We start from the raw sequence: 27,500 nt of genomic DNA on the forward strand, positions 1-27,500 counted from the left end.
TCTATTAATTTAGACTGATTTCTGTAGGTCTATTAATTTAGACTGAGGATTGAAGTCAACGTTTCAAATAAACGTTTTAAATTGTAGGAGGTTTGCAGAATTACAATTAGAGAATGGGGAATTATGTGTTCAGTATTTGTCACAATGGCATAAATTTGGATTTCCTATTCATGGGTTATTTGAACCCAAGTTTTTGATAGTAATTTACTGCTACAGAAACAACAGCTGCTGAGAAAAAAAAAAAAAATCTCACTCAATCATTTACAAATAATGCAAGCACACACAGATACACTCAGAGTCTGGAAACAGGAATAAAAAACAAAACAAAACACACAACATTTCAGATGGTTCAGAAAGCTGAAGAAAGGAAAAGAAACATGAGAAATCAGCTGAACAAGATAAGAAAAGTAATGATTGTTTTTCTCTCTTCCCAACATGTCAACCTGCTGCGATGAGCTTGCTTCCAGCGGCACCAACAGGTCCACCTGGCATCACTAGACGCTATCCAGCTCTTCCTCCTTACCAACCATCAGCCTCACTGAGGAAAGACTTTTTTTTGGACATTGATGACCATTATCCCTACGGCCCGAAGACTGAGGAGGAAGACACTATGCCTCCCCTGGAGGGGGAAGGAGGACCAGGATGTTTTTACCCCAGAATCTGAAAACAACAGGATATTCTACAAAACCTGCTTCATCTGATCTTCAGTGTCCCATGTATGGACCGTGAGGTTTTATGAGACCCAACTACACAGTTCTGCCAACTCACCTGATTCCTTCACTGTATTGTAGGTTTTGGATCCGTCCTGGTATCTAATGCATAGCCTCGCGGGGAAGAGGTTCTGGAAGTGGATGTTATGTTCCTTCAATACTTTGTGGATTTCTGCGTATTCCCTTCGTCTCTTCAGTATGAGAGGCGGATAATCGTTATCCAGGTTTATGTGATTTCCTTGTAAAGCCCTTCCTCTGCCAGGGTTTGTGGAGAATCATCTCTTTAGTTTTAAAGCTCAGGAACTTGATTATGATGGAGCGTGGTGGCGGGTTAGGGTTATAAAAAGAAACAGAAGAAATTAATACTCAGGAAATACAAATAAGATTATTTTCACAAAACAGGATATTATGAGACAGGTGGGAAATCCCTGAAACTTTTATCTTATAGGTTAAGAAAACAACAGGCCTGCAGAACGATACATAAAATAAGAAATAATGTAACAAAGGAAATAGAAACTAATCCGGAGAGAATCAAAAACGGCTTTCAAAAATATTATAAAACATTATATTCCCAACCACAGACGAGTAGATCAATGCCTTCCTGAAAATGATTAATCTTCAAAGATCATTGATGAACAAAATAATAAATTAATATCTAAAATTACAAAAGAGGAAATTCAATCAGCAATCAAGAGAACTAAAAAGGGAAAGTCTGCAGGGACAGATGGATTTACCACAGAATGGTATAAAATTATGCAAGATCAGCTAATTCCAACATTACAGAAAACGTTCAACTAGGTCCTATAAATAAAACGATTCATGGTGAGAGGCAATAATCTCAGTCAGACCCAAAGAGGTAAGTCTGCTAAATAATGATTATAAACTCTTATTATCCAAAAGAATAGAAGTTATACTACCACATTTAATACATAAAGACCAGACTGGCTTTGTTAGACAACATTAGGAAAACACATTATGAGAGAAGTAACTCAGCAAAAACTAGAGACACTGATATTAAGTTTAGATGCTGAGAAAGCATTCAACTCAGTGAGGTGGGCCTTTTTATACAAGGTACTCGCAAAATTTGGATTTCATGCAGCGATAATTGACACATTTAAATCATTATATACTAATCCAACGGCTAGAATTAAAATTAATGGAGATTTGACCAATTCATTCACTTTGGAAAGAGGAACCAGACAGGGATGTTGAGCGTCGCTGCTCCTCTTTGCCTTGTTTATTGAGACCATGAGTCAATAAACAAGGCAAATATCTGACCTTTCTCTGATCAGGCAAAGGTCAGATATAAAGGGGGTCATAATGACAGAACAGTAACTATCTTTATTCGCAGACGATTTATTGATGAGTATAATACAGACAATCCCCAAACTGATGAAGTTACTTGAAGAGTTTAGTTTGATTTCTGGCTACAAAATTAATATAAATAAAACTCAAGTATTAACATTTAATTATGATCCACCGTCTTCTATTAAAACAAAGTACAACTGGAACTGGGGGGCTGAATCTATCAAGTATTTGGAGTCTCAAAACTATTGATATAAATTATGGGCCACTAAGTTTGAAAATAAAATCAGATCTACATAGATGGAATGTTATTCCCTTTTTAAGTTTAAGCTCCCGGATAGAATCCATCAGGATGAATATCCTCCCACAGTTGCTGTATTTATTTCAATGTTTACCTGTCAGAATCCCACCTAAACAATTTTTAGAATGGGATCGATTAATAGCGAGGTATCTATGGCAGGGTAAAAAGGCCAGAATTAAGTTTAGAACTCTGCAGTTAAAAAAGGAAAAGGGTGGAATGGGCCTTCCCTGCCTACGGGAATATTATCATGCAGCCCAACTGAGACCTTTAGTCTGTTTGTGCTCACCTGCATACACTGCAGCATGGAAGGAAATAGAAGGCACCACGATAAAAGGAATCCCAATAACAGCCCTACTTAGTGATTATAAATTACAGGAAGAACAGCAGATACCAGAAGACTTCATAAGAGGCAGCTTCCTGAAGTCCTGGCAGGAATTGGTTAAAATCTGCAGAATCGGAGACATATCTAAAATTATGAGATGGTGTGCCTATGACTCGGATTTTGCACCAAACAGAACTGATAACAGATTCAAACTATGGACCTTAACAGGACTAACTACATACTATTCATTTTCCCACAAAGAAAAATTTCAGAGTTTTGAAACCTTACAGAAGGATCACGGATTGGGAAAAGATGATTTCTTTAGGTACCTGCAGGTGAGACATTATTTTAATACAAATTTTAAAGAGGGGTTGAGAGAAAGTGATTCCAGTTTCATGGGTGTATTCCTATCACTAATTAAACCTGGGTCAGAAAGCAGAATCATCTCCAAATTATATAAAGTTATACAGCTATCTAAACAGGGGAATCCAGAATACATAAAGAGGAAATGGGAGAAAGAAATGAAGACAACAGTCTCACAAGAGGACTGGGAGGGAATATGTCAATAGCAATGGGTCTCGACCGGATCAAATACATGGCGGGAGTTTTGCTGGAAAAACATTACACGATTTTTTGTTACACCCATTCAGAGAAGATATCAAAGCAATGGGGACGCCTGCTGGAGACTCTGTGGGCTTAATGCTGCCCATCACTTCCATATTTTTTGGGACTGCCAGGTAATAAGACCATATTGGGAAGAGCTCCATAAACACATTGAAAACATATTTAATGTAAACATTCCATTTAAATGTGAAACGATGTATCTGGGCAACTTGCGGTTGGACAATTGGACCAATTCAGACAAAAAGCTGCTGGCTGTCCTACTGGCAGCCACTAAGAAATCCATCACCAGGAAATGGCTGAAACCGGACCCACCTACTGTGGATGAATGGATTGAAATAGTTTATCGGATTTATGTTATGGAAAGGATTTCTTTCTCCCTTCAACTTGAAAAAGGTAAATTTTATAAGACCTGGACCAAATGGACTGAGTATGTAAAACCAGTCAGATCAGACTTCACTTGATTGTTCTTGTGAATTATGTGTACTACCCTTCGATATTCTTGAGATCTTCTATTGCTTGAAGTGGTGCGATTCCCAATTTTTAGTTATTTTTTATTTTTTATTATTATTATTATTTTTTTTTTATTTTATTTTTTTTTGTGTGTGTGTGTACAATTTTGTTCAAATTTATTACCGTTTACAACAAAAACTGTTAAAAAATACCAGAAAGGCAATATGAACAAAACCACCTGGATTCCATGCTTTCACCACATGTACGACCTCTAATGGGTAATGCTATAATTATTGTATATGATTGAAACTTGTCTTTCTAAATAAAATAAAAAATATTAATAAAAAAAGAAGAGAAGGCAACAAAAAAAAAAAAAAATCAGAGAAACTGATCATTTTAAGTGATCTCTGAATTTTTTCCAGAGCTGTATTATATTTGTATTTTGCATCACAGACCAACATAAAAGTGAAGTGTAAGTTATAACATGTAAGTCTGATCAATTTGATTTCTTTCAAATAAATCTGAAAAGTCAAAAAAAAAAAAAAAAGGGGTCCTAAAAATCTCAAATGTTTGTTCTATATTTCAAAATGTAATTATTAAACCAGTGTTTTTCTGATGAGCCAAAAACAGAACATAGGTGACATATGTCCTCAGGTGTCTCTGGTTTCTGTGAATTTGATCAGCTTATCTCAGGTAATGGCAACATAACAAGAGAAGAGAGCCGTCTCTGGGCTGATCGGAGCGATAATCTAGTTCTGCAGGTCTCCTCTTTAAGTCTTTATGGGCCGATTCATACAGGCTGCGCAGTTTAGCTGCAGTTGAACAGAAAGCAAGAGAAGAAATTGAGCTTATTGCATCTATTTATGGCATGCTATTTGTGTATTTATTCAAAAAACCTTGCTGTCAGCCAGAGCCTGCTAAATAGTTTGCATCTGTACAGAACTAGTCATATTCCTTAAATTGTAAATAAAGTTAACTAGTCTTCAATAATAAAAGCAGTAAGACTAGTTAGCCTTGAATCACTGACCTTTTTGGCAGATGCAGCTACTTCAGTTTACAGTTTAGACTTTTTGCTTAGTTAGCTTCAATAGTTTGTGAAATGAAACTACTGTTTACTCATAATTCTAGAAATATTAACTCTTTATGTGCAGATTTAAACAACACAAAATAACTAGCTTGCTATTGGATGCTAACAAATTGGCTAGGCAGAGATCATTTTAAATATGGTTAATTTGTGACCTTAAAGTGTTTCATAGTGAAGCAGTAGGGTTCATTTATCTGTTAAGATTGTGGGAAATGATTTTATATTAAAATTATTAGAAAAATAGAATATGAAGGATATAAATATAGTGTTGATACAAATTTTCCCACATAAATGCAGTGAAATTTTAGCAACCACAGCTTCCCTATTTAACTGTACATTAAGACTTCCTTTTTCTTTTTCTTTTGTACAGTGTAGTAATTTAGCCAGCTTGACATATCTGTAGATTTATTTGGTTTCAGTGATGAATTAACAAAATTAACGGGATTTTTTCACTCTGTTCCCTGAAGGTGAATGAAAAATCGGTGTAATTTCCTGATTTCCTGTCAGTGAGCTGATTGGTTCATATATTCCTTTATGTTTTCTGATTGTTACTGCAGTCTGCCTTCCTGTTTACAGAGATTTTTGAATCTCCCCCCGATGCACGTTTCTGTATGCATTTTATCAAGAAAGTTATTTGGTTTAGCTGCAGATGGAGTTAATGCAACATGTTTGAGTTCATTCTTTTTTCACATGTATGTTTCCCATTGGAAGATCTTCCTCCTTCAACAGCCAGTAATGACTCACCGGAACAAAAATCCAGTCTTACCAGAAAGTGCGCACTACTTTTGGGCGCATCGTCTCTCCAGTGACAGAAGGCAGGGCCGTCGGCGGCTGTTCACATCGTAAGTACTCTCCCTGACTCCCTGGACAGTTTCTCATTGTGTTTTAGATAAACATGTTGGATGAATGAATTTAGCTCATTCTGCACCAGCATAGCTAAAGCCAGGCATGTTGGTTGTTTTCTTTGATTGAAAAATTCATAACTTTTGCTCCACATGGAAGCAAAGCTCTTGGTTAAGCTTGAATATATGAATGAAAAACATGTTTAATTCTTAAGCTGGAACATTTAAGTTTTACATTTTGATGCTTTGTCTAAGATGTCATGTTGGAGCTGCACACTAACATCTGAAGCCTAGAATTATCCTGGTTCTTGTTGAACTGGTTTTACTGTAACACCAGAAGCCAACGCCTTGTTTTCTTTTATCAACAGATCATCTGCACCAGAGACAGACATGTTCAGTGGCACCTCTGGTAAATAAAACTCATTCCTGTACTTTTTTAGGATGTATATATTTTTTAATTAAAAAAATTGACTTTCTACTGATGCATTCTCAGATCAGCACCCTTCAGGCTATGACCTGGGCCCCCAACCGGGGGACAATTCCTCTCATGGAGGTGATGGAGGTCATGGTTCAGACCATGGACAAGATGGCCGCCGTGGAGGAGACAACAGAGATCATGGGGACAAGGGAAGGGGAATGTCTGACTTAGATCTGGATCTTGCTTTTAACAATGACAATGACCGGGACCGGGACAGACACGATGACCGGGACCGGGACAGACACGATGACCGGGACCGGGACAGACACGATGACCGGGGTTGTGACCGGGACCATGACAAGGACACACACAGTCCTGAGAGACGTAGCGGCAAGCGAAGCGGCAGTCGCGAAAGGAAGCGAAGCGGCAGCGGCGACCGCAAGCACGGCCATGAACACGGACACGGACACGGACACGGACATGGACACGGGCACGGCCATGGTCGTGGACGTGGACGAGGTGGACGCTGGTAGAGGAATTAAAACAGGTGATTCATTTTTTGATGTTTTGGGGGGTTTTCAGCCAGCTTTGCTCTCTTAACTACAAAACTTTGAAACTTTGTTTTCTTTGCCCTTTCTTCCTCAGAGCCAGGACGTTTTACTTTTTAATAATTTAATACATTGATATTCACACTTGATTGTTTTTTTTTTATATATGCAAAAGTCCCAAGCCAGAACTTTCATATTTGTGTTTCTGGTACGCTCCTAAATCTAACGCACAAGTGGAAACCGCTTTCAACAGCAATGAGCAACAAATCTGCTTCTTCTGGCTTCTGGTGGCTAATTTACTTCAAAAACTGGTCTGATGGGGAACAGGATAAGACTGTTAATGTGCTACCAGGAGTTAGCCTATCAGCGAAGCTTTTCATGCTTAAAGTAGCATCTCAATGCTAAACATGTTGCTAACACTAATGTCAGTATCCACAAACCACATTTCTAAAGAAGCTGCACAAATGATCAGCTTCCTGAAACATTGAAAAGCTGTTTGCTCCAATCTGATGGTTCAAAATCCTGAATAAAAGAGGAAAAAAGATAAATAAATGTCTGTTTATTAAATAATTCAACAGCAAAAAGGCTTTTGGGTTAGTTTTTTTGTAAACATGGATTCCAATTAAGCTGAATGGAGTCCCTCCTGTTGTAAAGTGTTTTGTCTTTGAACTTCATGAGCCAATCAGGATGCGACATTCAAACGTCATTACGCATCATGATGCGTAATGAATCAAGAAAAACTACTTCTGTTCAGCCTGACATGGAAACAACACAAATATGAGAAATGGAAAACTAACATTGTTTTGTTTATCTTACAGGCTGATCTGCTCCAACCAAAGAAGAAGAAAAATCAGGAAATGCTAAATCTTCCCAGAATGTTTTACATTAAACCCATTCTAACTGGAATTATTCAGTTTTATTTTGTATTCCAGCAGCTTTTATAAAACGTAAAGAAAATGCATCCTGCTTTTGGTTTTATGAAATAAACTGAAACATCTTTGTTTAAATCCAGATATGAAGTTTTTTGGTTTTTTTGTTACAAACATGATGTCGGTAATTAAACTTGAATTAATAGCAGATGTTCATCAGAACTTCAGGATTTTAAAAATTAAACATAGAGAGACTTGGGTTCATTTTACTTTAAAACAATAATAGTTGTGTTTGTTTTTTTTTTACGTTGTTGCCCTGCGGCTGCAGCTGCGCCTCCAGTTGGGAATGTTTTATCTCAGTGACGTTTGGGCGTAACGCGGCTCCTCCCCTCAGCCAGTTATTGAACGGCCTGTCAGGTTTGAATGAAACGTCTGAGAAAAACATTTTTAACCAGAATAAATGTAACATTTAATATGTAGATATTTGGGGCATGTTTGCATGCCACTTTCATGTCAGGACAGATTTCTATGAGTCAGATTTATTTTACTCTAAAAGCAAAAAATGTTTTGCTCAACTCTGATTTTTGCATTTCTACTACACTTCCCAGGATGCAATGGGTACTTCCTTACTAGGAGAGCACAAAAAAAGTCTCAAGATACCAACCTTCAAAACAAAGAAGACATTTTGGAACTTTAAGACAATAAAGTTAGAATAAAAGGTGCATAAAGGATTTCTGAAGAAACGTTAACCTGCAGTGACAGGTTGAACCAGCAGGTGGCGCAGGAGAGCTGAAATGTGACTCCAAAAAGATTTCTGCTCCATTTTTCTTCCAATAAACGTTTTTGGAAACGTTTCTGTTCTGCAGACGCTTGCAGTGGTTCCTGTTGATAATCGGTGGGTGTGATAGTAATGAGTTGCATTTACTAGAGTAACTTTTTTAGAAAAAAAAAAAACTTTTAGGAGGATTTTTGTTGAGCTGTAGTTTTTACTTTTAATTGAGTAATTTTAATATGAATTATTTCTGCTCCTACATGAGTGAGAGTTCAGGATTTTCTACCCACTGAATTAAAAACATGTTTTAATCAAAAGTTCACCGGATGCAGAAACACACCTGCAGTTTTTGTAAAAGTTTTATAAGTTTTTTTTAATTGAAAGAAACTGATATGGAAATATTTCTGCCTGATTTTCTTACTTGTATGAATTATTGTCATTTTCATCCTTAAAATCTTAAACTTTCTTTTTTATATTTTGGTCCATCTGGTGATGTAATTTTTAAATATTAAATGATTGATAGTTTGATCAGTAAACATTTTACCAAATGCTTTTTTTGAGTAATTTCTTGAAGGTGTCTTTTTATTTTCACTTGATTAAAAACATTTTAAAGTCGTGCTGCTCTTACTCTGCCCACCTCTGCAAATGATTCTACTCTATATTTTAAAATCCCATCACTGAATATTTTAAAACTCCTTCTGCCTCTTTAAAAATCTTTAAAAAGAGGGAAAAAAAGTCCTTTGGCAGCCAATCATAAAGTCCCGAGTCCAGCCTCAATCCAGAGTCACTCTGTCCTTCCTCTCTGCAGGATGCTCCTCTTCCTCTCCCTCGCCGCCGCCGTCCTGTCTGCGGGCCGCGCCATGGAGATGAACCGGACCTCCAAGCTGCTGGCGGAGAGCTTGGAGCAATGCTCGGCCTGCGACTTCCGGGAGCACAGCAAGCAGCTGCGGCTCCACAGCATCCGCTCGCAGATCCTCAGCATCCTGCGGCTGGAGCAGGCGCCCAACATCAGCCGGGACGTGATCCGCCAGCTCATCCCCAAGGCGCCGCCGCTGACGCAGCTGCTGGACCAGTACGACCCGCGGGCGGAGGACGAGGAGCACGCCACGACCCAGACCATCATCACCATGGCCACGAAGCGTAAGTGGGGACAAACGAAGTCTGTGTGTTAATCCTGTTTGTAAAGATGGTTAAAGAGCAGAAACGGTGAAAAGTTTGATAAGAGACGGGCAGCAGCACTGCTGCATGTTTTTACTCAAGTAAAATAAACTTGAGTAAGAAAGTATTTAGTGAAACATTTACTCAAGTGTTGAGAAACTGATCAAATTATCAATTATTTCACACTTTAAATGATCTCGAAACAAAAGAGAAATTAAGTGGGAATTTTGGTATTTTTGGGGACAAAAATGACAAAAAATTGCATAAATAACAAAAATAACACAATTAGGCAAAACAAATTGTTTCCAAAATAATTTTCTTTTCGTATTAAACTAATAAAAGTTTAATCAAATCTGCAGGTGTGTCTGGTGAATTTAAACAATTATTGCTTTTCATTCAAAAAGTAGAAAATCCCAAAATTTTACTCCAGTAAGAAAAGAAATATTTAATCATGAAATTACTCAAGTAAATGTAAAAAGTACTGCGCAGTGAAAATAGTCCTTAAAGTACGTTTTTAAAAACGGTTACTGAAGTAAATGTTACTAGTTACTGTCCAGGTTTCATTTCTTATACTGAAACAAATTGATTTGGAAAATAATTCAGATTTAATCATTGTTTCGATTTGGTCTAAAAACACCAATATTTCCACTTGCATGTATATTTTGGTCCATCTGATGATGTAATCAAATGCAGATACTTTCTGCTCTTACTTGAGTAGTTTTTGTTTCCTCTCCCATGGTTCTGTCTCTCTCTTCCAGCCAATCCCGTCCCTGCAGGGCAGCTTTCCTCCTGCTGCCGCTTCAGCCTCAGTCCGAAGATCCAGCCTAAGAACATCCTGAGCGCCCAGCTGTGGGTTCACCTGCGGCCGGCGCTCTCCGTCACCACCGTCTTCCTGCAGGTGTCGCGCCTCCGGCCGGCCAGGGAGGGAAACGGCACGCGGGTCCGTGTCCGCTCCCTGAAGGTGGACACGGAGGCCGGAGCCAGCTCCTGGCAGAGCATCGACATCAAGTCCCTGCTGCAGGCCTGGCTGCGGCAGCCGGAGAGCAGCTACGGCCTGGACATCAACGCCTTCAGCAGCAGGGGAGAAGACCTGGCCGTCACATCGGCCGAGCCTGGAGAGGAGGGACTGGTGAGACGACCAGCTGTCCTTTACGTCTCAGTACTGATCATTAATGAAACAATCAACTGATTTAGAAATCCATTAATTGTTAGCTGGAGGATACAGACTCAAATAAAGTCCATTTGTTGAGAAACAGCTCCATAAGAGCAGCAAACTGAATAAACACTTTGAATTTGAATCTGTTTATCCCAAAACTCCTCAAGTGGCAGATTTTAGTTCAATAAAATCTTACCGAGTATTTTTGGTCTAGTTTTTAGTGCAGATATATTAATATGCTTGAAATAATTCAAAACTAACTTGCAAGTAACTTTTCAGGAAGATACAGGAGCTTGTTTTAAGATAATATTGATCCTTAATATTGATGAAAAAGGAAAAGCTCCACTTTCAGATTATTTCAATTATAATGAGATATTTTTTCCTTTTTACAAGTGAAATTATCAGCAAGTGGATCTATTCCTTTTTCATCAACATTATTTCATAAAACAAGCCCCGATATCCTGCTGACAAGTTACTTGTAAGTTATTTTGTCTTATTTCGAGCACAATAAAATATTAGCCTAAGAAATCAGACAATGTGTATTAAGGTTTTGTGTTTGTGCAATGCAGCTGGTTTGAAGTTTCCTGTTTTTGCTAAACAAAAATAAGTTAATGAAAACATAGTTAACAGATCACATTAATATGTGATTTTTAATTGTTTATTTGAAACTCACCAATTTCTAAATTGTGTTTTTCTATATTAGTTGACAAAGTTTTGCTCACATTTCTAAGGAAAACTTAACTTTTGGAAATGTTTTGAGATCCACAAGTTGATTTTTTTTTTTTATATTTGGATCTCAGAAACGTCCAGGTTTTTTCTATATCTGAAATTAATCTCAACATTTCTGAATTATTTTTGGTAGTTTTCCATCTTTTGGATCTCAGAATTTTCCAAGTTTTTCTGGCAGATTTGAGACATTAATCTCAACATTTCTAAGGTTCTTTTATGTAAATTTTAAACTTTTGAAGCTCAGAAATGTCAGTTCTTACTTCAGTTTTGCTCACATTTGTCATGGAAACTCAGCATCTGTCCTTCCAAAGTCTGACATCCAGCTTCTGATTTCTTTAGTGTTTTTTACAAATGTCCAAACTGTTGTCATTTCCTGCATTTCGTCTAAATGTTTGTTTTCCTTCCAGCAACCGTTCATCGAAGTGAAGATTCTGGACAGCTCCAAGCGTTCCCGGCGAGACTCCGGCCTGGACTGCGACGAGGAATCCTCAGAGACCCGCTGCTGCCGCTACCCGCTCACCGTCGACTTCGAGGAGTTCGGCTGGGACTGGATCATCGCCCCCAAACGTTATCGTGCCAACTACTGCTCAGGGGAGTGCGAGTTCCTCCACCTGCAGCAGTATCCGCACGCACACCTGGTGAACAAGGCCAACCCGCGGGGCTCCGCAGGGCCCTGCTGCACACCCACCAAGATGTCGCCCATAAACATGCTGTACTTTAACCGCAAGGAGCAGATCATCTACGGGAAGATCCCGTCCATGGTGGTGGACAACTGTGGCTGCTCATAGAGACGAAGGTTCATTTACTGAGAAAACAAAATCCTGCAGAACCTGTTCATGAACGAAGGATCTGAAGGAACGGCGTCATCCTGACGGCGGCCAGAAACCGTTTCCCAAACAAAACGCAGTAGATTCAATCAAATAACACGGCTAGTCAGGGTCATTATAGCTAGAAAAAAATAAATATGTTTCTGCCAAAAACTCAGAAACGTTTAGATGAATCTCTTGTTAACCTCTGAGCTCCAAAACTGAAACATTTGCAAGACAAACTGAGAAATTCTGAGATCTCAGGGAAAAAAAGACATGAATGAGATCCAGGAGTTCTAAAAGTCAAATAAAAATGATTTATAATGAATGTCAAATAAATTTGATTTGAAATTATTCTCAGAAATTTACCGTTTTCAAATGTTGGACATTTTCATGCTTTCAAAAGTAAAATATTATGTTCTTCTGGATCTCAGAAATGTTCATGTTTTCTCTGGAACATTTTTTAAATTAATCCCAAAATTTTTTCTTGTAAGATTTTCTTTCTTTTGGTGCTCAGAATTTGTCAAGAGTATTAAGGAGATTAATCTCAAATTTAAATGTTTTTGGTTTTGTTTTTTTTCCAAATTTTGGATACAAGTAATTTTCAGATTTTTTCTTGACCATTTTTTTCTGAGATTAACTTACACATTTCTGAGTCTGTCCTCGTAAATTTTAAACTTTCAGAGTTTAGAAATCTTCGGACGTTTTTCAGAACATTTCTGAGATTAACTTGATTTTTTTTTCTTGCAAATTTTTGACTATTTGAGTTCAGAAATTTGTTGGCAGAATTTATTTTTTGTATCTACAGTGGCCCCGATATGCTGTCATAAATAGGACTATAAACAGAGTGGAAATAAATTCTAAGACTTTGAGTTATTAAATATTAAATACATGTTAAATATTTTGACCGTTATGAGACCAAACTAAGAGACTCAGGAGACTTTTAGGCACCAAACTGAATGTTGTTAAAGCACCAAGCAGAATGTAAATTCTCACTGACAAGTTGTGAATGTACCCGGCCAAATCACTTTATCAACTGTAGTTCTGGTTTGGGCCAGTCGGGTCCAACAATGCTTTATTGTTTTGTTCTGAAGTCGGAACATGGATCTGGGACTCCGTCTTTACCTGGGCTCTGGAAGAAAACCTGTAGGAATCACCAGTTTGGATCCAACGATCTGCTAGATTAATCTCAGAAATTTGGCAGAAAAACTTTTGAAATTTAGGAGTTTCAAAAGTTAAAAGTTTGTAAGAAAAAAAGTCACAAATTGTATGTGTAAATATATAAAAATAGAAAGTTTTCAAGCTTACATTTTTTCAAGAGGAAGCAAGCAAATTCCTGAGATTATTTGGCATCAATTTTCTTTTAATTTTTTCCCATATACAATTATCTACAAAATAAACATATTTGCAGATTTATAATTAGCAGATTCCAGAGGAACTCTCTGAAAACATGTAGATCTAAGGATGTTAGTAGTGCAGACAGCAAACATTCCTGAATATGCAGTGAAAACTGTTATGCTACTGCAGAAGCTGATGTTTTTATTACAAAGTAAAGTGGCTGAAGCACTTTACTTTGTGCTTCAGCCAATCAGCACAAAGTAAAGTAAGTGAAACTCCTGGATTGGCTGGTTTACAAATACCAACCAATAACATTAAATGTTGGTGTTTCACCTTCCTAAATTTTATTTTTATATATTGCAGATTTTCTGCATATATTTTTAATGTTCGTGAGGAAAAATTTAAATACTGAACATTAAATATGAGGGGAAACAGTTTTTGTTTGATAATTAAATATGACTTGATTTTCTCAGTATTATTTCCACAGATGAGCATTAATTGTTCATCATGTTGTGGAGGAAAAGGGTTTGTTTTTATTCAAATAGAAGATTTTATTCTAACGTTTGTGCTGCTCACTATATATAAATATGAAAAATTGAGTTTATCTCATGTGTTGCACCTTATTGTGAGTTCATCATATCTGAGTTTGCACTTGTAATAAACTGAAAAATTAACTTGCAGGATTTTTTATGCCAAATTCCTGTTAAATGTATATATTTATCCTCAATATTTTCACCACAAATCCTGCAGTTTTAGTTTTGTGTGACTGCAGAAGTTTGGACCTTGAATAGATTTGGTGTCTGAAACGAGGCTTCCTGCTGCTGCCTGTCCTGATTTGAGCCTTGACCAGAGCAAACCCTGCAGGAAGTCCTCCTTATTTTGAAAACATGAACCGAATGACACGCCACCTTTTGTCTGTTTGCTCTTTTCTCGCTGAGATTTGTTCAGAAGATCATCAGAGGTGAATAAAATAATATTCCTATATTTGCACACAAAACTACAAGTATTTGGCCTAAAGGTGGAAATTCTCATTTGTTCTAACGCTGTGAATCATTTTTGTTCTGTAGAGAAGTGAGCTGCGTCAATGTAGCACAGCAGCATCTAGTGGTGGATCAAGAGAACTGCAGCCCAGCTTGAGGTTTTAGTCTGGAAGAAATATGAAATGTTGATGTTTTGAGTCAACCTGAAACATTTAATCCGTATTTTCCGAGGTCTAAACATGGATCAGCGTCGGAGCGGAAACTGGGATCCCAGTTGGAGGCGCAATCCCAGTTTAATTCCCAGAGCAGATGTCCTGACTGTTGGTGTCTTCATGGGGGTTTCTGACCCGAAAAGACTTTGTTCTGCTGAAACTCACTCAGATTCTCATCTCTGATCACTTTAAACAGGTTTGGTTCTAAAAATTACATCCTTTTATAAAGTTTAACATTTTCTTTGTTTCCAATTTAGGATTTTAAAATATTTAATAAGTTTTACATTTCTCTTACATCTGCACTTCATCTCTTTTCTATCAAACTTAGCATTTCAAACCAGTTTCTGGAGATAAATTGATAAATAATAAAATAACCTTTAATCATGTTGATTCCCATCATAACTTCTTGTCACTAAAATTTTTCCTTTTTGTGTCACAACTTTTTTGTGTGTGTTTTCTTATTGATTCTTCCATATTTTCCAAATAAAAATATGAACACTTTGGTGTGAATTTGCTTATAAAGTTGATATTTAGAATCGGGTGATGCAAAATATTTGCATCACCTGCAAATATTTTGAGGTATGTTTCTGGTAGCTTTGCATAATTAAAAACTGGTATTTCCATCCATGCGTTGCAAAAATAGTTCTATCTCAGTCAATGTTCAGGTCTTGCAATCTACATGCATGCGTCTGGACTTTGACTAGGCCACTCTAACACGTATGCTTTAGCTTAAACCACCCACTGTATTTCTGTCTGAATGTTTAGAAAAAGTGAACTGAAATCACTTCATGTCATTTGAAAGCAAAATATTTATAACAATAACTTTTTTCCACATAGATTTAAGTTTTATATTTAGGAAAAATAAATTATTTTGACAAAAGTCACTAAATTTTTTATTCAGAATTCGAGCAGTGGTGTTTTGGTTTGTCTTTAGTTTGGGACAAACTCCCCTTTATTTTCTCCTTAAGTTTCAGTTTCGCAATTGACGCAGTTTTACCTTCTTTCTCTGAAAACACGTGATTTCCCCAGGCTGTTCTCTCAACCGACTTACTCCCCCTAAAATACGAATTGTTTTTCACCTGACGGTTGAGAATTTATTTCAAATGCAATCTGATTTATCTAAAATACGTAAAAGTATAGGATTAATCCTAAACGTGAGCTAAACTCCACAAAATGAAACTCGAGAGTCAAAGGTTGGTGTTAATATATTGTTATTGTGCATATATGTGATGATTGGCGGAACAGCCACTTTTTCTTTTTCCGATTGGCTAAGACCAGGAAGTAGGCGGGAGCCTCTAAGTCGGTTCTTCGTTGTAATTGGCTGAGAACTATTAGCTAGGTTTCGTCAAAGGAAAGGGGACGAGAAGCTGACAGGAGGACTCACCTGCCGTTCTTGTAACAGAACAAGCTTTCAGAAAACAAAACCTGTTTTCACGGCGAGATAATAACCTTCCACAGACCTAAAAGTAAGTTTATTGTCCTGTCTGAATAACCATGGAAGCGTTTAATGATGCACTTGTTTTTATTAGCATCACAAAACACTCGGCTAAGCTAGTTGCTGAAGTTTGTAGCTCTAGTAAAGTTTGGAAAAATAAAAAATGTCGGGTATAATGGCCTTTATGGATACAATATGGCAAGAGAAGTGCTTTGCTATGTAGTCGGTGTTATTAATGTTTAATATGCTAATATGTAGCATCACCTGAACAGCTGCTGCTAGCTAACATGCAGGACAGTCAATACATCTGGTTAGCTTTAAAGGGATGTTCCGCTGTTTTTACACAACCTGAACTGAAAAACTGAACCAAAATTTCTTCAAGGATTGTTGCGCAGTGCTTTTATTTCTTGTTTAAAATGCAGCTGGGTATTTGAGAAAGCGTGATTTAGTTTTTATTGTATTTTTCAGTGTTTTTGGCCTCTTGGCCACCGATCGCAGTGAAACAGCATCTTCTTTAGCTGCTTACATCAGGTTCCTTTAGCTTTCAGTTTCTGATAAAATCATATCAAGGAGGAATTTTCTGATTTCCTAATTTTGTCTCCCTCTGGGGCCAAAAACAATCAGGTCTGGTGAGATTTCATCAGCATCAGAAGCTTTGATTGAAAAGAAATGCAGATAAATGCTCGTTATTATCCTGGCAGTCTGATTCCAATACTAAAATATACATCAGAAATATCTATTTGTTCACTTTACCTACAGTTTAAGCCCCTAAAATTCATTAATTGATGACATATTAAATAGTTTCCAGTTTTTCTTCTAATTAAATTGAAGTGAGTCCTGATGCAGCTGCTGCTTGTGGCCAGCAGATGGCGCAGTGGTGCCAGCTGCAGATGCTGGACAGTAAGTACCTGGAGCAGGTGGACCAGCTGTACGATGACTCCTTCCCCATGGACATCCGGCAGTACCTGAGCAGGTGGATCGAGAGCATCGACTGGTAAGAAGCCCATTCTGCTTCAGTGCCAGTTAATTCACGTAACGACAGCGACACTTCATGAAAACATCACCTAAAATACTCCTAAAAGTACATTTTCTCTGAAACATTACTACCCAACTCTAATATTAAGACATTATTGTGCTTTTAGTTTATTTTAATGTTTTTATCTCCAAGGTTTGTTACTGGAAAAGTTTGAAAATTTATCTTGAAAAGTGTTTGGATTTTCCTGAGAGAAACATGAACAAACCCTGAAACCTTATTGATCCCAAAGTGAAACTGAATGATTTTGCAACAAATGTGAGAGAAAATACAATTTTTCAACACCCTGTTGCTATGGTTACGCATGACAACAACTGAGTTAAGGATGAAAAAGGAAAGGAAAGAGCGGTAGTTTGAAAAAGAGCTGCTCCGACGTTCTTCCCGTCTGAAGCGAAGCCTTCATGTTGTTTCTTCCTGTTTGTTGCCAGGGATACGGTGGCGGTGCAGGACTCGCTGGCCACCATCCGCTTCCACGACCTGCTGGCGCAGCTGGACGACCAGCACAGCCGCTTCGCTCTGGAGAGCAACTTCCTGCAGCAGCACAACTTCCGCAAGATCAAGAGGAACCTGCAGGTCAGATCCGCCGCCGCCAGCGCCACCGCCCTGGGGTCAGAGGTTAACGCGCTCTGACCGGCCGCCATCGTCTGTCTGCAGGATCGCTTCCAGGAGGACCCTGTTACCATGGCGATGATCATCTCCAGGAACCTGAAGGAGGAGCAGAAGATCTTGGCCTGTGCAAAAGAAGCCGAGGTAAAAACCTGCAAATATATTGTTTTTCCATTTTAACCAAATTTATTCAAACGTTAATTAATCATTTTGTGACTAAATAAAATAGTGCTGCAGCTGAGAATTATTATAGTGATCAATTATTCTGATTTTAAAAACATTGTGTTTTCTGCAGATTTTTCATTTAACCATTAAAGGTCATTTACACAATTCACAAAGAAATGTAAAGAATAAAAATAATTCCATAGATTTTTCTAAATAAGAAAAAGATTTTATTGTCCAAAAAGGATTCAGCTACAGTTAAATGAAGACATTAAAAGGTCTTTTCTGCTTCATTTGACATCAATACTGATGTTTTAACTATTTTTATCTATTAACAAATTAATAACTGGATAACAAAAGTTGATTTAATTTAACAAAATGTTAATCAGGAGTAGCAAAAACTACAATAATTGAGGACTTTTGGTTAAAATAGATTTACCGGCAAAAATGGTTTTACATGCAAAATACAAAATGTTTATATTTTATGTACAATTATTCCTTAATTTCTGCTTTGACTGGGTTTCTTTCAGCAAATAAAAAATTTTATAGTCTGTATAAAGCAAATAACTTTGAATCAACTACTAAATAAGTTCATAATTATTTAGATAATTGATTAATCTGATTAATTGTTTCATTCCATAAACTCCTGAATATTATAAATCTCCTTCCACTGATTTAAATGTTTATGATTTGCAGACATGGCTAGCTGCAGCTAGCTGCTAGCTTCTTCTTCTTCTGTGTTTCTGATTAAACAGACAGACAATTATTCTCCCCTTTCATAAACTGGCTTCCTGTGAATATGGCGCTAAGTTTCCAGTTATTTTTCCACATGGTAAAAACCTGATGCTGTTTCCGCAGCAGGAAGGAGAAGGAACCGTTTCTGCCATGGTGGTGGAGAAGCAGAAGCTGGACAACAAAGTGAAGGAGCTGAAAGACAAAGTTCAGGTTTGATAAACTCAGATTAAAGCAGCTCATCCATCCTGTCGGGTTTCTGTTTAAACCTCATTAAAGGTCCAGTTTTTCTCCAGTTCTTGGATCAGATGCTGAAGAACCTGGAGGATCTGCAGGACGAGTACGACTTCAAGATGAACACGCTGAAGAACCGTAAGCAGGCCGGGTTCTGCTCCAGCTGTTGATAAATAGAGTATCAATATAGTGGAAAGATTATTGATCTTTCAGACTCAAGTCAACATAATTATTTATTGCTGTGACTCCTGGGACAATTTATGGTCCAGTTAAAGCTGTTTTTGTTACATTTGTTGCACGTTTTCGCAGCAGGTCAAGGTTTGCGTATATTTACTCAAACTGTGTTGCTGCGTTTGTGTCCCTTTGTGTGTAACATGATGCGAGTTTCCCTCCTGCAGAGAACGAGCTGAACGGCATGACGGCGAAGGAGCTGGAGAAGGAGAAGTTCAACACGGCCAGGATGTGCATCGAGCTGAAGCAGAAACGCCACGTGAGAGTCGCCGCCGCCACGCGGCGCCGCGCTCTGCAGCGCTTCCTGTGGAGGCCAGCAGACTCACGGTGCGTTTTGTGTGGCAGGACGTGGTGTCCTTCCTGAGCGAGCTGCTGAACCTCACCCAGAGTTTGATCCAAGACCTGATCAACGAGGAGCTGCCGGAGTGGAAGCAGCGGCAGCAGATCGCCTGCATCGGCGGCCCGCCCAACGCCTGCGTGGACCAGCTGCAGAACTGGTGAGACAGCGACACCAATATGATCTGCAACATTTAGTTTAATGTAATTAATAGACATTTAGTTTAATGTAATTAATAAAGACATTTAGTTTAATGTAATTAATAAAGACATTTAGTTTTTATATTTAATCTGATTTACAATTACTGATTTTATCATACCAGGTCTTTAAATTTTATTTAGGTCATAATATATATTTTTTATTTTTTTATAGAAAATCTGATTTCTTACTGTTACTTTTTTCATCCCAGATCTTATGTAATTTTTTTATGTATTTGTTGTTGTTTTTTTAAGTCTTAATTTTCCAATTATTATTTCTCTCGTACCAGATTTCATTTTCAGATTTCTGTTTTCTTTTTATACAAGATTAGAATTTTTTTTCTGATACCAGACCTTATTTCCTTATTTCATTTTTTAAATTTACTTATTTACTTGTTTTTAAAGGTGACTCTCATTTCCAATTGCTGCTTATTTCATACGAGCAAAAAAGAAAAAAAAAGACATTTTTTTCTTTTTTGCTCTTTTCTAAATCAGAAATCACAAATGTATAATACAAATAAGAGCTAAACTTTGACAATTTTTGTTTAATTATGAAAATATTGATGTAATTTTATCTTAAAAACACCTGAAAATTAATGAGTTTAAACAGAAAAGGTTTATGTAATTTTTACGTTTTGAATTTCCAACATTTTCTACAAATTAATCTTCCATCTTCATTTGGAGTGATTTTTTTTTTTTTTTACTTCAGGAGCTGAAAAGCGTTTCCTCCGTCTGTTTCTGTCTGATTGAGCGTTTCTGCTGCTGCAGGTTCACCGCCGTCGCCGAGTCGCTGCAGCAGGTGCGGCAGCACCTGAACAAGATGCTGGAGCTGGAGCAGAAGTTCACGTACGAAAACGACCCCATCTCCCAGAAGAAGAGCCACCTGGAGAACCGCGCTCTGGAGCTGCTGAAGAACCTGCTGTCCAGGTACGACTGCGACCTGTTGTCTGGAGCTGCAGCTGTACGGCTCCAGACGCCGCAGCCGCCGCCACAGCTGCTGCCGCCGCAGCTAATGCCGCCGCAGCTGCTGCCGCCGCCAGGCCAACATGGCGTCTGCTTGTGTTTGCAGCTCTCTGGTGGTAGAGCGGCAGCCCTGCATGCCCACACACCCACAGAGACCGCTGGTGCTGAAGACAGGCGTCCAGTTCACCGTGAAGCTCCGGTAAAACTCAGCAGGAAGTCACTTCTTCTTCCACCTCCAGCTTTAATGTTTTCACTGGAGCTTTTAACTTCCTGTCTGTGTTCAGGTTCCTGGTGAAGCTTCATGAGTTCAACTACCAGCTCAAAGTCAAAGCCGTGTTCGATAAGTAAGCCCAGCTCATGTGGACGAGTTCAAACCGCTTCCGTCTGCGACAATAACTCTGCGTTTTGTTTCCCACAGGGACGTCACCGAGAAGAAAGGGTAGGTCTGAAACTTTACCGCATCCTGCTGGGTCAGCTTTAGCGTCTGATAAAACTCAAAAAACTGATTTAAGACAAAGAAACTTCATTTAATGCAACCAGGTTGTTTCTGCTAAAAACTTCTCTAATGTGTTTTTCTAAATTGTGCAGAAAATTGATCAGTTTAAAGGTGGAAAATGAGATTTGAAATCATTTTTCATGATATTCTATCAGCACTGTTGCATTTTTATAGATCAGACAAGTCAATAAATGTTTCCAGAGGTCAAAGGTCAACATCTCCAAAATCAAACGACGCATGTGGTCTGTTTCCAGGTTCCGTAAGTTCAACATCCTGGGAACGAACACCAAGGTGATGAACATGGAGGAGTCCAACGGCAGCCTGGCGGCCGAGTTCAGGCACCTGGTGAGGAGCAGAACCACAACGTCTGCTTTATGAAGACGCTTTACATTTAATGAAAATTACATTTTTAATTATTTCTATTGACACAAATGAGACTGAAGGTGGAAATTATAAAGCTTATGTAACCTAAATACAAACAAGAAGGTAAAGAAACAATCAAATGTAAGTGAAGCTGCAGAAACATGTCGCCCCCCAGTGGTCATGTTGGATATTACACTAACCGTTTCACTGATTAAAGTTTGATTTTTATAAAATAAAACTTAAAAAGATCATATTTAGACTGTTATTGTTGTGAAAAATGTTTTTAACCTGAAATGTAACATTTTTAATTTGTGCAGCAACTGAAGGAGCAAAAACTGGCCGGGAACAGAACCAACGAGGTGAGAGGTCAAATCAATAAATCAATAATTCAATGAAATATTAATCAACTAATTTAGTAATTCATTTTTAAAAACTGTTTTCTGAAAGAACAACACACTCAGAGCAGTTATTCAGACAAAACTGTACAAAAATAAACATTTTGCATTTAATATATTTTTAGCAGAAGATGAAATTATTGGATTTTAAACAATTAAATGTTTTCTTATCTAAAAAAGGATTTGAAGTATTTGTTTGATCTTTTAGTGTATTTCTAATAAAAACGACTAAAATGAAAAGTGTGCAGGATGTTGGTGAAATGTTTCTTCTGTTGGAGGAATAATCAATAGAGTAATCAATAACTAAATCAATAGTTGCAGTTCTCTAAATGTTATTTTTCAAAGAATAAATCTGGACTGAAACCCTCATAAACCCAGCATCAGGAGAAGCTTCAGGAATAAAAGTGACTTGACCTGCGATGATTCAGTCGCTTTAATTTAAACTCAGATATGAACCTCCTGACCCCACCGGGTCAGTGGGTTCTGGTCCGGCTCGGTGGGTTCCAGTCCGGCTCGGTGGGTTCCGGTCCGGCTCGGTGGGTTCTGGTCCGGCTCGGTTCTCTCTGACCGTTTCCTGCGGTGTCCCTCAGGGTCCGCTGATCGTCACCGAGGAGCTTCACTCGCTCAGCTTCGAGTCGGAGCTGCACCTGAACCAGTCCGGTTCTCCAGGACTCCACATCAAGGTGGAGGTGAGCGGGACCCGGAGCCGGCCTCCAGTACCGGGTCGGCCCGGTAGAACTGACCCCTGTGTGTGTTTCAGGCCATGGCTCTGCCCCTCGTCGTCATCTCCAACGTCTGCCAGCTGCCCAGCGGCTGGGCCTCCATCCTCTGGTACAACATGCTGACCACAGAACCCAAAGTGAGGCCCGTTCTTCCTCCTCCTCCTCCTCCTCCTCGGTGCCGACCCGACTCGTAACTATCCGCTCTGTCCAACAGAACCTCAAGTTCTTCCTGTCGCCGCCGTCCGCCAAGTGGTCCCAGCTGTCCGAGGTGCTGAGTTGGCAGTTCTCCTCCGTCACCAAGAGAGGCCTGAACCAGGAGCAGCTCAACATGCTGGCCGACAAGCTGCTGGGTCAGAACCAGAACCGCAACATGAACCAGAACCATCACACAGGACACTGTCAAAACACGCCTGTCTTTCTGTCCAAATATCTAATTACACTTAAAAGAAGATGAAACTAATTTACTAGTCAATAACTTCTTAACATTGATGTAAAAAATGTTTTCATTGATGTTAAGAAATTATTTATTTCCATTAATCTGCTGCATGTTGATGAAAAGTTATTTTAAGTGTAATCAGATATTTTGTCTAGAAACCGTTGAATATATTTGGTTTTGTGTTTTTTTCTTCTTGTTTCATCTCAGCTTTGTTCTGCTTCTGTCTCAGTTTTATTCTCATTTCTAATTATTTTTTCTCTAGTTTTGTGATTTTATCTTGGGTTTATTCTCATTTCATTTTCTTTATCTCATTTTTTTTCACCTTTTCTTCTGAATCTGCTTGATATTTTTATGTGTTTCTGGTTTTGATGTGTAACATGATTGATTTTGTTGACAGGAGCAAAAGCTCAGAGGAATCCAGACGGGACGATCCCCTGGACCAAGTTCTGCAAGGTGAGCCTCCGGGGTCGGGGTCGGGGTCAGGGTCGTCGTCGGGGTCGGGGTCGTCGTCGGGTGAATCTGGTTCATGTGTTTGTCGTCTCTGCAGCAAAGCGCCAATGAGAAATCGTTCCCCTTCTGGCTGTGGATCGAAGGAATCCTGGACCTGATCAAGAGACACCTGCTGTCGCTGTGGAACGACGGGTAAGCGCCGCCGCCGCCGCCGGACTCGCCGCCGCTGCTGCCGCCGCGGCTGCAGTGTTTCCATGGTTACAGTGTTGTCCTGTGTGCAGATGCATCATGGGCTTCATCAGCAAGGAGAGGGAGAAGGCGCTGCTGAGCAACAAATGTCCCGGGACGTTCCTGCTGAGGTTCAGCGAGAGCAGCAAGGAGGGCGCCATCACCTTCACCTGGATCGAGCACGACGTCCACGGTAACGCAGCCCAGGCTTTTATTGTGAAAGGACTGTGCTGGGCTCCCATTGGAGCAGAAGCTGCAGCTCTTCCAGATTAGTTCTGATTACGTTTGTTTTTCTTTCTGAAACCTGTTTCCAGATAAGCCCGTCTATCACTCGGTGGAGCCGTACACCAAGAAGGAGCTGTCCGCCGTGTCGCTGCCCGACATCATCCGCACCTACAAGGTGATGGCCGTGGAGAACATCCCGGAGAACCCGCTGCGCTTCCTCTACCCCGACGTCCCCAAGGACAAGGCCTTCGGGAAGTACTACCCCAAACCCTCAGAGAGTGAGAGCCGCGCGCCGATTCATCCCACCGCGTCTAACGGCCCGATCGGACTGGATAAAGTTCTGGTTCTGTTGCAGCTCCAGAGCCGATGGACATGGACGTCCAGGAGAGCCGAGGCTACATGAAGACGGAGCTCATCTCCGTCTCTGAAGTGTAAGATCAGAAACACAACGCATGTTTTAGCACAAAGAAGTTTTAATAAGAAGTTTTCAACACCTGAATGTCTCAAAAGAATCATTTAAAACAAACATTTTTATTTTGTAGCATTTTTACTTTACAAACAGAAACTTTTCTGCATGTTTCCTGTTTCATCCCTTTTTCTTTCATTTACCATAGAGCTGCTCATTGTGACATTTAAAAATAAATTTGCTTCATTATTTGGAAAAAATGTCATTTCTCTTAGTGATTTAGAAGCAAAAATGTTCCTTTTTGACAGTTTTCTAAAATGATGTTTTGAGTCTGATTAAATTGGACTAAAGGCCTTGTTTTGGTCAGACACCCGTCCAGACTGCAGGACAACATGATGCCCATGTCTCCTGACGACTACAAGGCGCTGGAGCGATACGTCAGCCCCAGAGACATCGACGCTGTGGTGAGTCCTCAGCATCGAATGGACATGTGACCTCCGCTCTGCCCAAAACGGATCTGATGATCTGTGAAACGATGTGGGAGCAGTGATGGTGCAGAGGCGCCTCCTGCTGGCAGAAGTTGTGTAGCGTTCAAAACATTCACATCTATGCAAATATAGAAGATTTAAATTCATCTTTTATAATTACTTTATTGAAAAAGAAACAGTAAAGGTGTTTGTAGAAAAATTAGAGAAGATAAAGTGACAGAATAAACTTTCAAAACTGGCCAGCCAATAAACTACTGCTGGTTTTCAACACAGTCAGTTTTCCATTTAAAACTGTTAGCATAAATAGTCCTGTTAGCTTTTTAATGCAAAATGCATTTAAACCGTTTAGATCTTTATTTCTTGTTTTTCTCTTTAAATCATTGACTATTTTCATGACTTCAGTCATGGATAAAAACACAAAAACCTTCCCTCTAAATATTTATTTCAGCACAAATTAGCTGATGCTACGAGTCATGTGCTGACACTGACTGTTGCTCTAGCGATGCCCTTTGACCTTTCCCCCCGTCCTGCTCTGAATCTGTCCGTCTCCTGTGTCTGCAGACACAGACACTGCAGATGGACCTGGAGGACTTTGTCCCTCAGGTAAAGTGTCGCTGCATGTTGCAGCCCTGCATGGCCGACCCAAAGTCTTTAAGCTTCGTCCTCTTCTTGGCAACTGAACCACAGATTGAGCAACCTTTGGTTTGGACGGTGAACCCATCAATAAATCCACTGGATTGGTTAGCAGCTGACCAATCAGAGGACAGTAAACAACCTGAACTGCTTTACCTCCACAAATGTATCAATTTATTGGTCAAATTTGCTGCTTTTGCAGAAATTTGGTGGAAAATAATTGGAAATAATTAATTATTAAACATTCAAATGGGAACAGGAACCAAAGGTTGAACTGAAGTTAGAGTAGAAATACTTCAACAATTTTTACTTGTAGTGAAGTAAAAATTGGTTGTAGATCTAATTCTGGTTTTACGGTAATTATTGGCAGCTTATCAGTTTTTCCAGTTGTTCCCTCAGCAGCGACTAACATTAACCAAAGTATTATTTATATCCAAGGTTTGAATTTTTCAAGTATGACAGAGTATTAGGGCCATACTAAGACAAAATACAAATAAACAAAAACAGAAGAGAATAAAGTTCTCAGATTATGACTTTATTCTCATAATAGTACGACTTTTTTATTATTATTTTGCCTTAATCTCTGAGTCATTTTGGCTAATATTTTATGTCTTAACAGTTTAAAATGAGCAAAAATAACTCGTATTATAATATAATGTTCAACTTTGTCACAACAAATTATCCTAAGACTTTATTCATGTTTTATTGTGACTTTATTCTTGTAATTTTATCTTAGCGTGGCTCTAATATTAAACGTATAAAAGATGTAATAAAACTGAGATAACGACTGATAAAGAGGCCATTTAATGTTCCTGAGATGAAGCTGAACTTGCAGCTCTGGCGCCCCCTGGTGGCTCAGAGATTGAGAACATGAACGGTTTTGAACTGAACCGGTTCTGTTTCAGATGAATTAATTAGTTCTTGTTTTCTCCACAGATGAGTTCAGAGTTTCAGGATGAGAACTGAAGATGATCTGCCGCTGTTTTCCTGTCCCTCCTGGTTCTGGACCTGGTTCTGATCCTGGTCCTGGTTCTGGCCCTGGTTCTGATCCTGATTCTAATCCTGGTCCTGGTTCTGGTCCTGGTCTTGATCCTGATCCTGGTTCTGTTTCTTCGTCGCTCCTGGTGGTTCTGTTCGGCCCGTTTGCGCTCCGCGTCCTCGTCATGGTGGGCTTTGTTTAGTCCAGCTCTCTGCAGCTTTTCCAATCCAGAGACATTTTTTGCTTTTCCAGGTAAATAAAACGGGTCCAGAGCCACAAAATGACATTTTAAAATATTTACTTCATTTTATCTGTTTTAACTGTTAGAGGAAATATTTTATTTTTACTTTAAGGTTTTTATTAAAAAGAGAAACACAAAACGTCCTCAAAAAGATTTTTGAGGAATTTGTGCTACATTTTTTTATATAGGATGTTTATATTTGCACATGGTTTTTATTTTAATATCAGGAAAAATAAATCTAAATAAAATGATAAATAATCAATTATTAAAATAATAGTCAGCTAATTTGGTAATCAGTGAATCAATAACTTCAGTATTTATTCAAGTGTTAATTTTCTTTAAAAAACAACCATTCAGATAAAAAATCTATAATTTTACATTTAAGATCAAATAAAATCTTGTTTGTAATTATTTTCTATCCAGAACTTATTAAACTGCAGGTTTTGACTCAATTATGTAAAAAAATAAAAATCTCCAATTATTAATTGATTCATTTAAATAGTAACTGAATTATTTGATTTGCATTTTTTATTTTTAATATTGTAGAAAAAGTTTAAAGTGAAAAATACTCAAAATGTGATTTTGATTTTTATCACATTTTGTTACTTAAACACTTTTAAAGTCATTTTGTTGTGAAAAAGAAAAAGTAATTTTCACTAAAAAGTGTAAAATGGTTAAATTTGTATGTTTTCTTTGTTAAACTTGAGTTTGTGATCTTTAGTCCTAATGAGCTGCAGGCTGCAGAGCTCTGCTTTAATTAGTCTAACTTACCTTCATCACTGCTGAAGACTCTGAAAACTCTCCTGTTTGTATCAATGTGACTCTGCTCGGCTTGTCGGGCTTTAATTGTTCCCTCTGAGTTGGAGGCCCAGAGAAAGTATTTC

At 38.6% G+C, this 27,500-nt stretch overlaps 2 protein-coding genes across 5 annotated transcripts in view; both read left to right on the forward strand.

Moving 5' to 3' along the window:
• The first annotated feature begins 4,084 nt into the window (after window positions 1–4,084).
• Window positions 4,085–15,008, forward strand: LOC129356611 (growth/differentiation factor 8-like). The gene is made up of 6 exons (XM_055026184.1): window positions 4,085–5,638; window positions 6,007–6,047; window positions 6,132–6,603; window positions 7,423–9,385; window positions 10,162–10,532; window positions 11,696–15,008. Exons 4-6 carry the CDS (start codon window positions 9,055–9,057, stop codon window positions 12,074–12,076), a joined length of 1,083 nt encoding a protein of 360 aa, XP_054882159.1. The 5' UTR covers window positions 4,085–5,638; window positions 6,007–6,047; window positions 6,132–6,603; window positions 7,423–9,054; the 3' UTR covers window positions 12,077–15,008.
• A 965-nt stretch (window positions 15,009–15,973) lies between these two features.
• Window positions 15,974–27,500, forward strand: part of stat1a (signal transducer and activator of transcription 1a) — an 11,566-nt gene continuing 39 nt past the window's right edge. Inside the window, exons 1-25 of one of the 4 annotated variants that reach the window (XM_055026186.1) lie at window positions 15,974–16,090; window positions 16,923–17,053; window positions 17,521–17,665; window positions 17,747–17,842; window positions 18,719–18,805; window positions 18,889–18,964; window positions 19,225–19,316; window positions 19,403–19,554; window positions 20,360–20,518; window positions 20,661–20,753; window positions 20,839–20,898; window positions 20,973–20,993; window positions 21,305–21,395; window positions 21,731–21,772; window positions 22,399–22,497; window positions 22,569–22,667; window positions 22,745–22,880; window positions 23,364–23,419; window positions 23,514–23,608; window positions 23,698–23,837; window positions 23,959–24,147; window positions 24,225–24,300; window positions 24,643–24,739; window positions 25,325–25,366; window positions 26,333–27,500. The exon at window positions 26,333–27,500 is cut by the window's right edge and continues 39 nt beyond it. In XM_055026186.1, coding sequence (XP_054882161.1) covers window positions 16,926–17,053; window positions 17,521–17,665; window positions 17,747–17,842; window positions 18,719–18,805; window positions 18,889–18,964; window positions 19,225–19,316; window positions 19,403–19,554; window positions 20,360–20,518; window positions 20,661–20,753; window positions 20,839–20,898; window positions 20,973–20,993; window positions 21,305–21,395; window positions 21,731–21,772; window positions 22,399–22,497; window positions 22,569–22,667; window positions 22,745–22,880; window positions 23,364–23,419; window positions 23,514–23,608; window positions 23,698–23,837; window positions 23,959–24,147; window positions 24,225–24,300; window positions 24,643–24,739; window positions 25,325–25,366; window positions 26,333–26,362 — 2,301 coding nt within the window. In that variant the 5' untranslated portion in view covers window positions 15,974–16,090; window positions 16,923–16,925 and the 3' untranslated portion in view covers window positions 26,363–27,500. The remainder of the gene's footprint in view (window positions 16,091–16,922; window positions 17,054–17,520; window positions 17,666–17,746; window positions 17,843–18,718; window positions 18,806–18,888; window positions 18,965–19,224; window positions 19,317–19,402; window positions 19,555–20,359; window positions 20,519–20,660; window positions 20,754–20,838; window positions 20,899–20,972; window positions 20,994–21,304; window positions 21,396–21,730; window positions 21,773–22,398; window positions 22,498–22,568; window positions 22,668–22,744; window positions 22,881–23,363; window positions 23,420–23,513; window positions 23,609–23,697; window positions 23,838–23,958; window positions 24,148–24,224; window positions 24,301–24,642; window positions 24,740–25,324; window positions 25,367–26,332) is intronic. The other 3 variants (XM_055026185.1, XM_055026187.1, XM_055026188.1) reach the window with 3 other exon arrangements.

This window comes from Poeciliopsis prolifica, unplaced genomic scaffold (genome assembly GCF_027474105.1).
Source record: "Poeciliopsis prolifica strain line A6 unplaced genomic scaffold, Auburn_PproV2 SCAFFOLD181, whole genome shotgun sequence".
NCBI classification, from domain to species: Eukaryota; Metazoa; Chordata; class Actinopteri; order Cyprinodontiformes; family Poeciliidae; genus Poeciliopsis; species Poeciliopsis prolifica.

Excerpts from the sequence above, each read along its gene's own strand:
- LOC129356611 (XM_055026184.1), top strand. The coding sequence starts at position 9,055 with ATGCTCCTCTTCCTCTCCCTCGCCGCCGCCGTCCTGTCTGCGGGCCGC. Across the intron at positions 9,386-10,161 it reads CATCACCATGGCCACGAAGC|CCAATCCCGTCCCTGCAGGG; the intron begins GTAAGTGGGGAC and ends TCTCTCTTCCAG. Across the intron at positions 10,533-11,695 it reads AGCCTGGAGAGGAGGGACTG|CAACCGTTCATCGAAGTGAA; the intron begins GTGAGACGACCA and ends TTTTCCTTCCAG.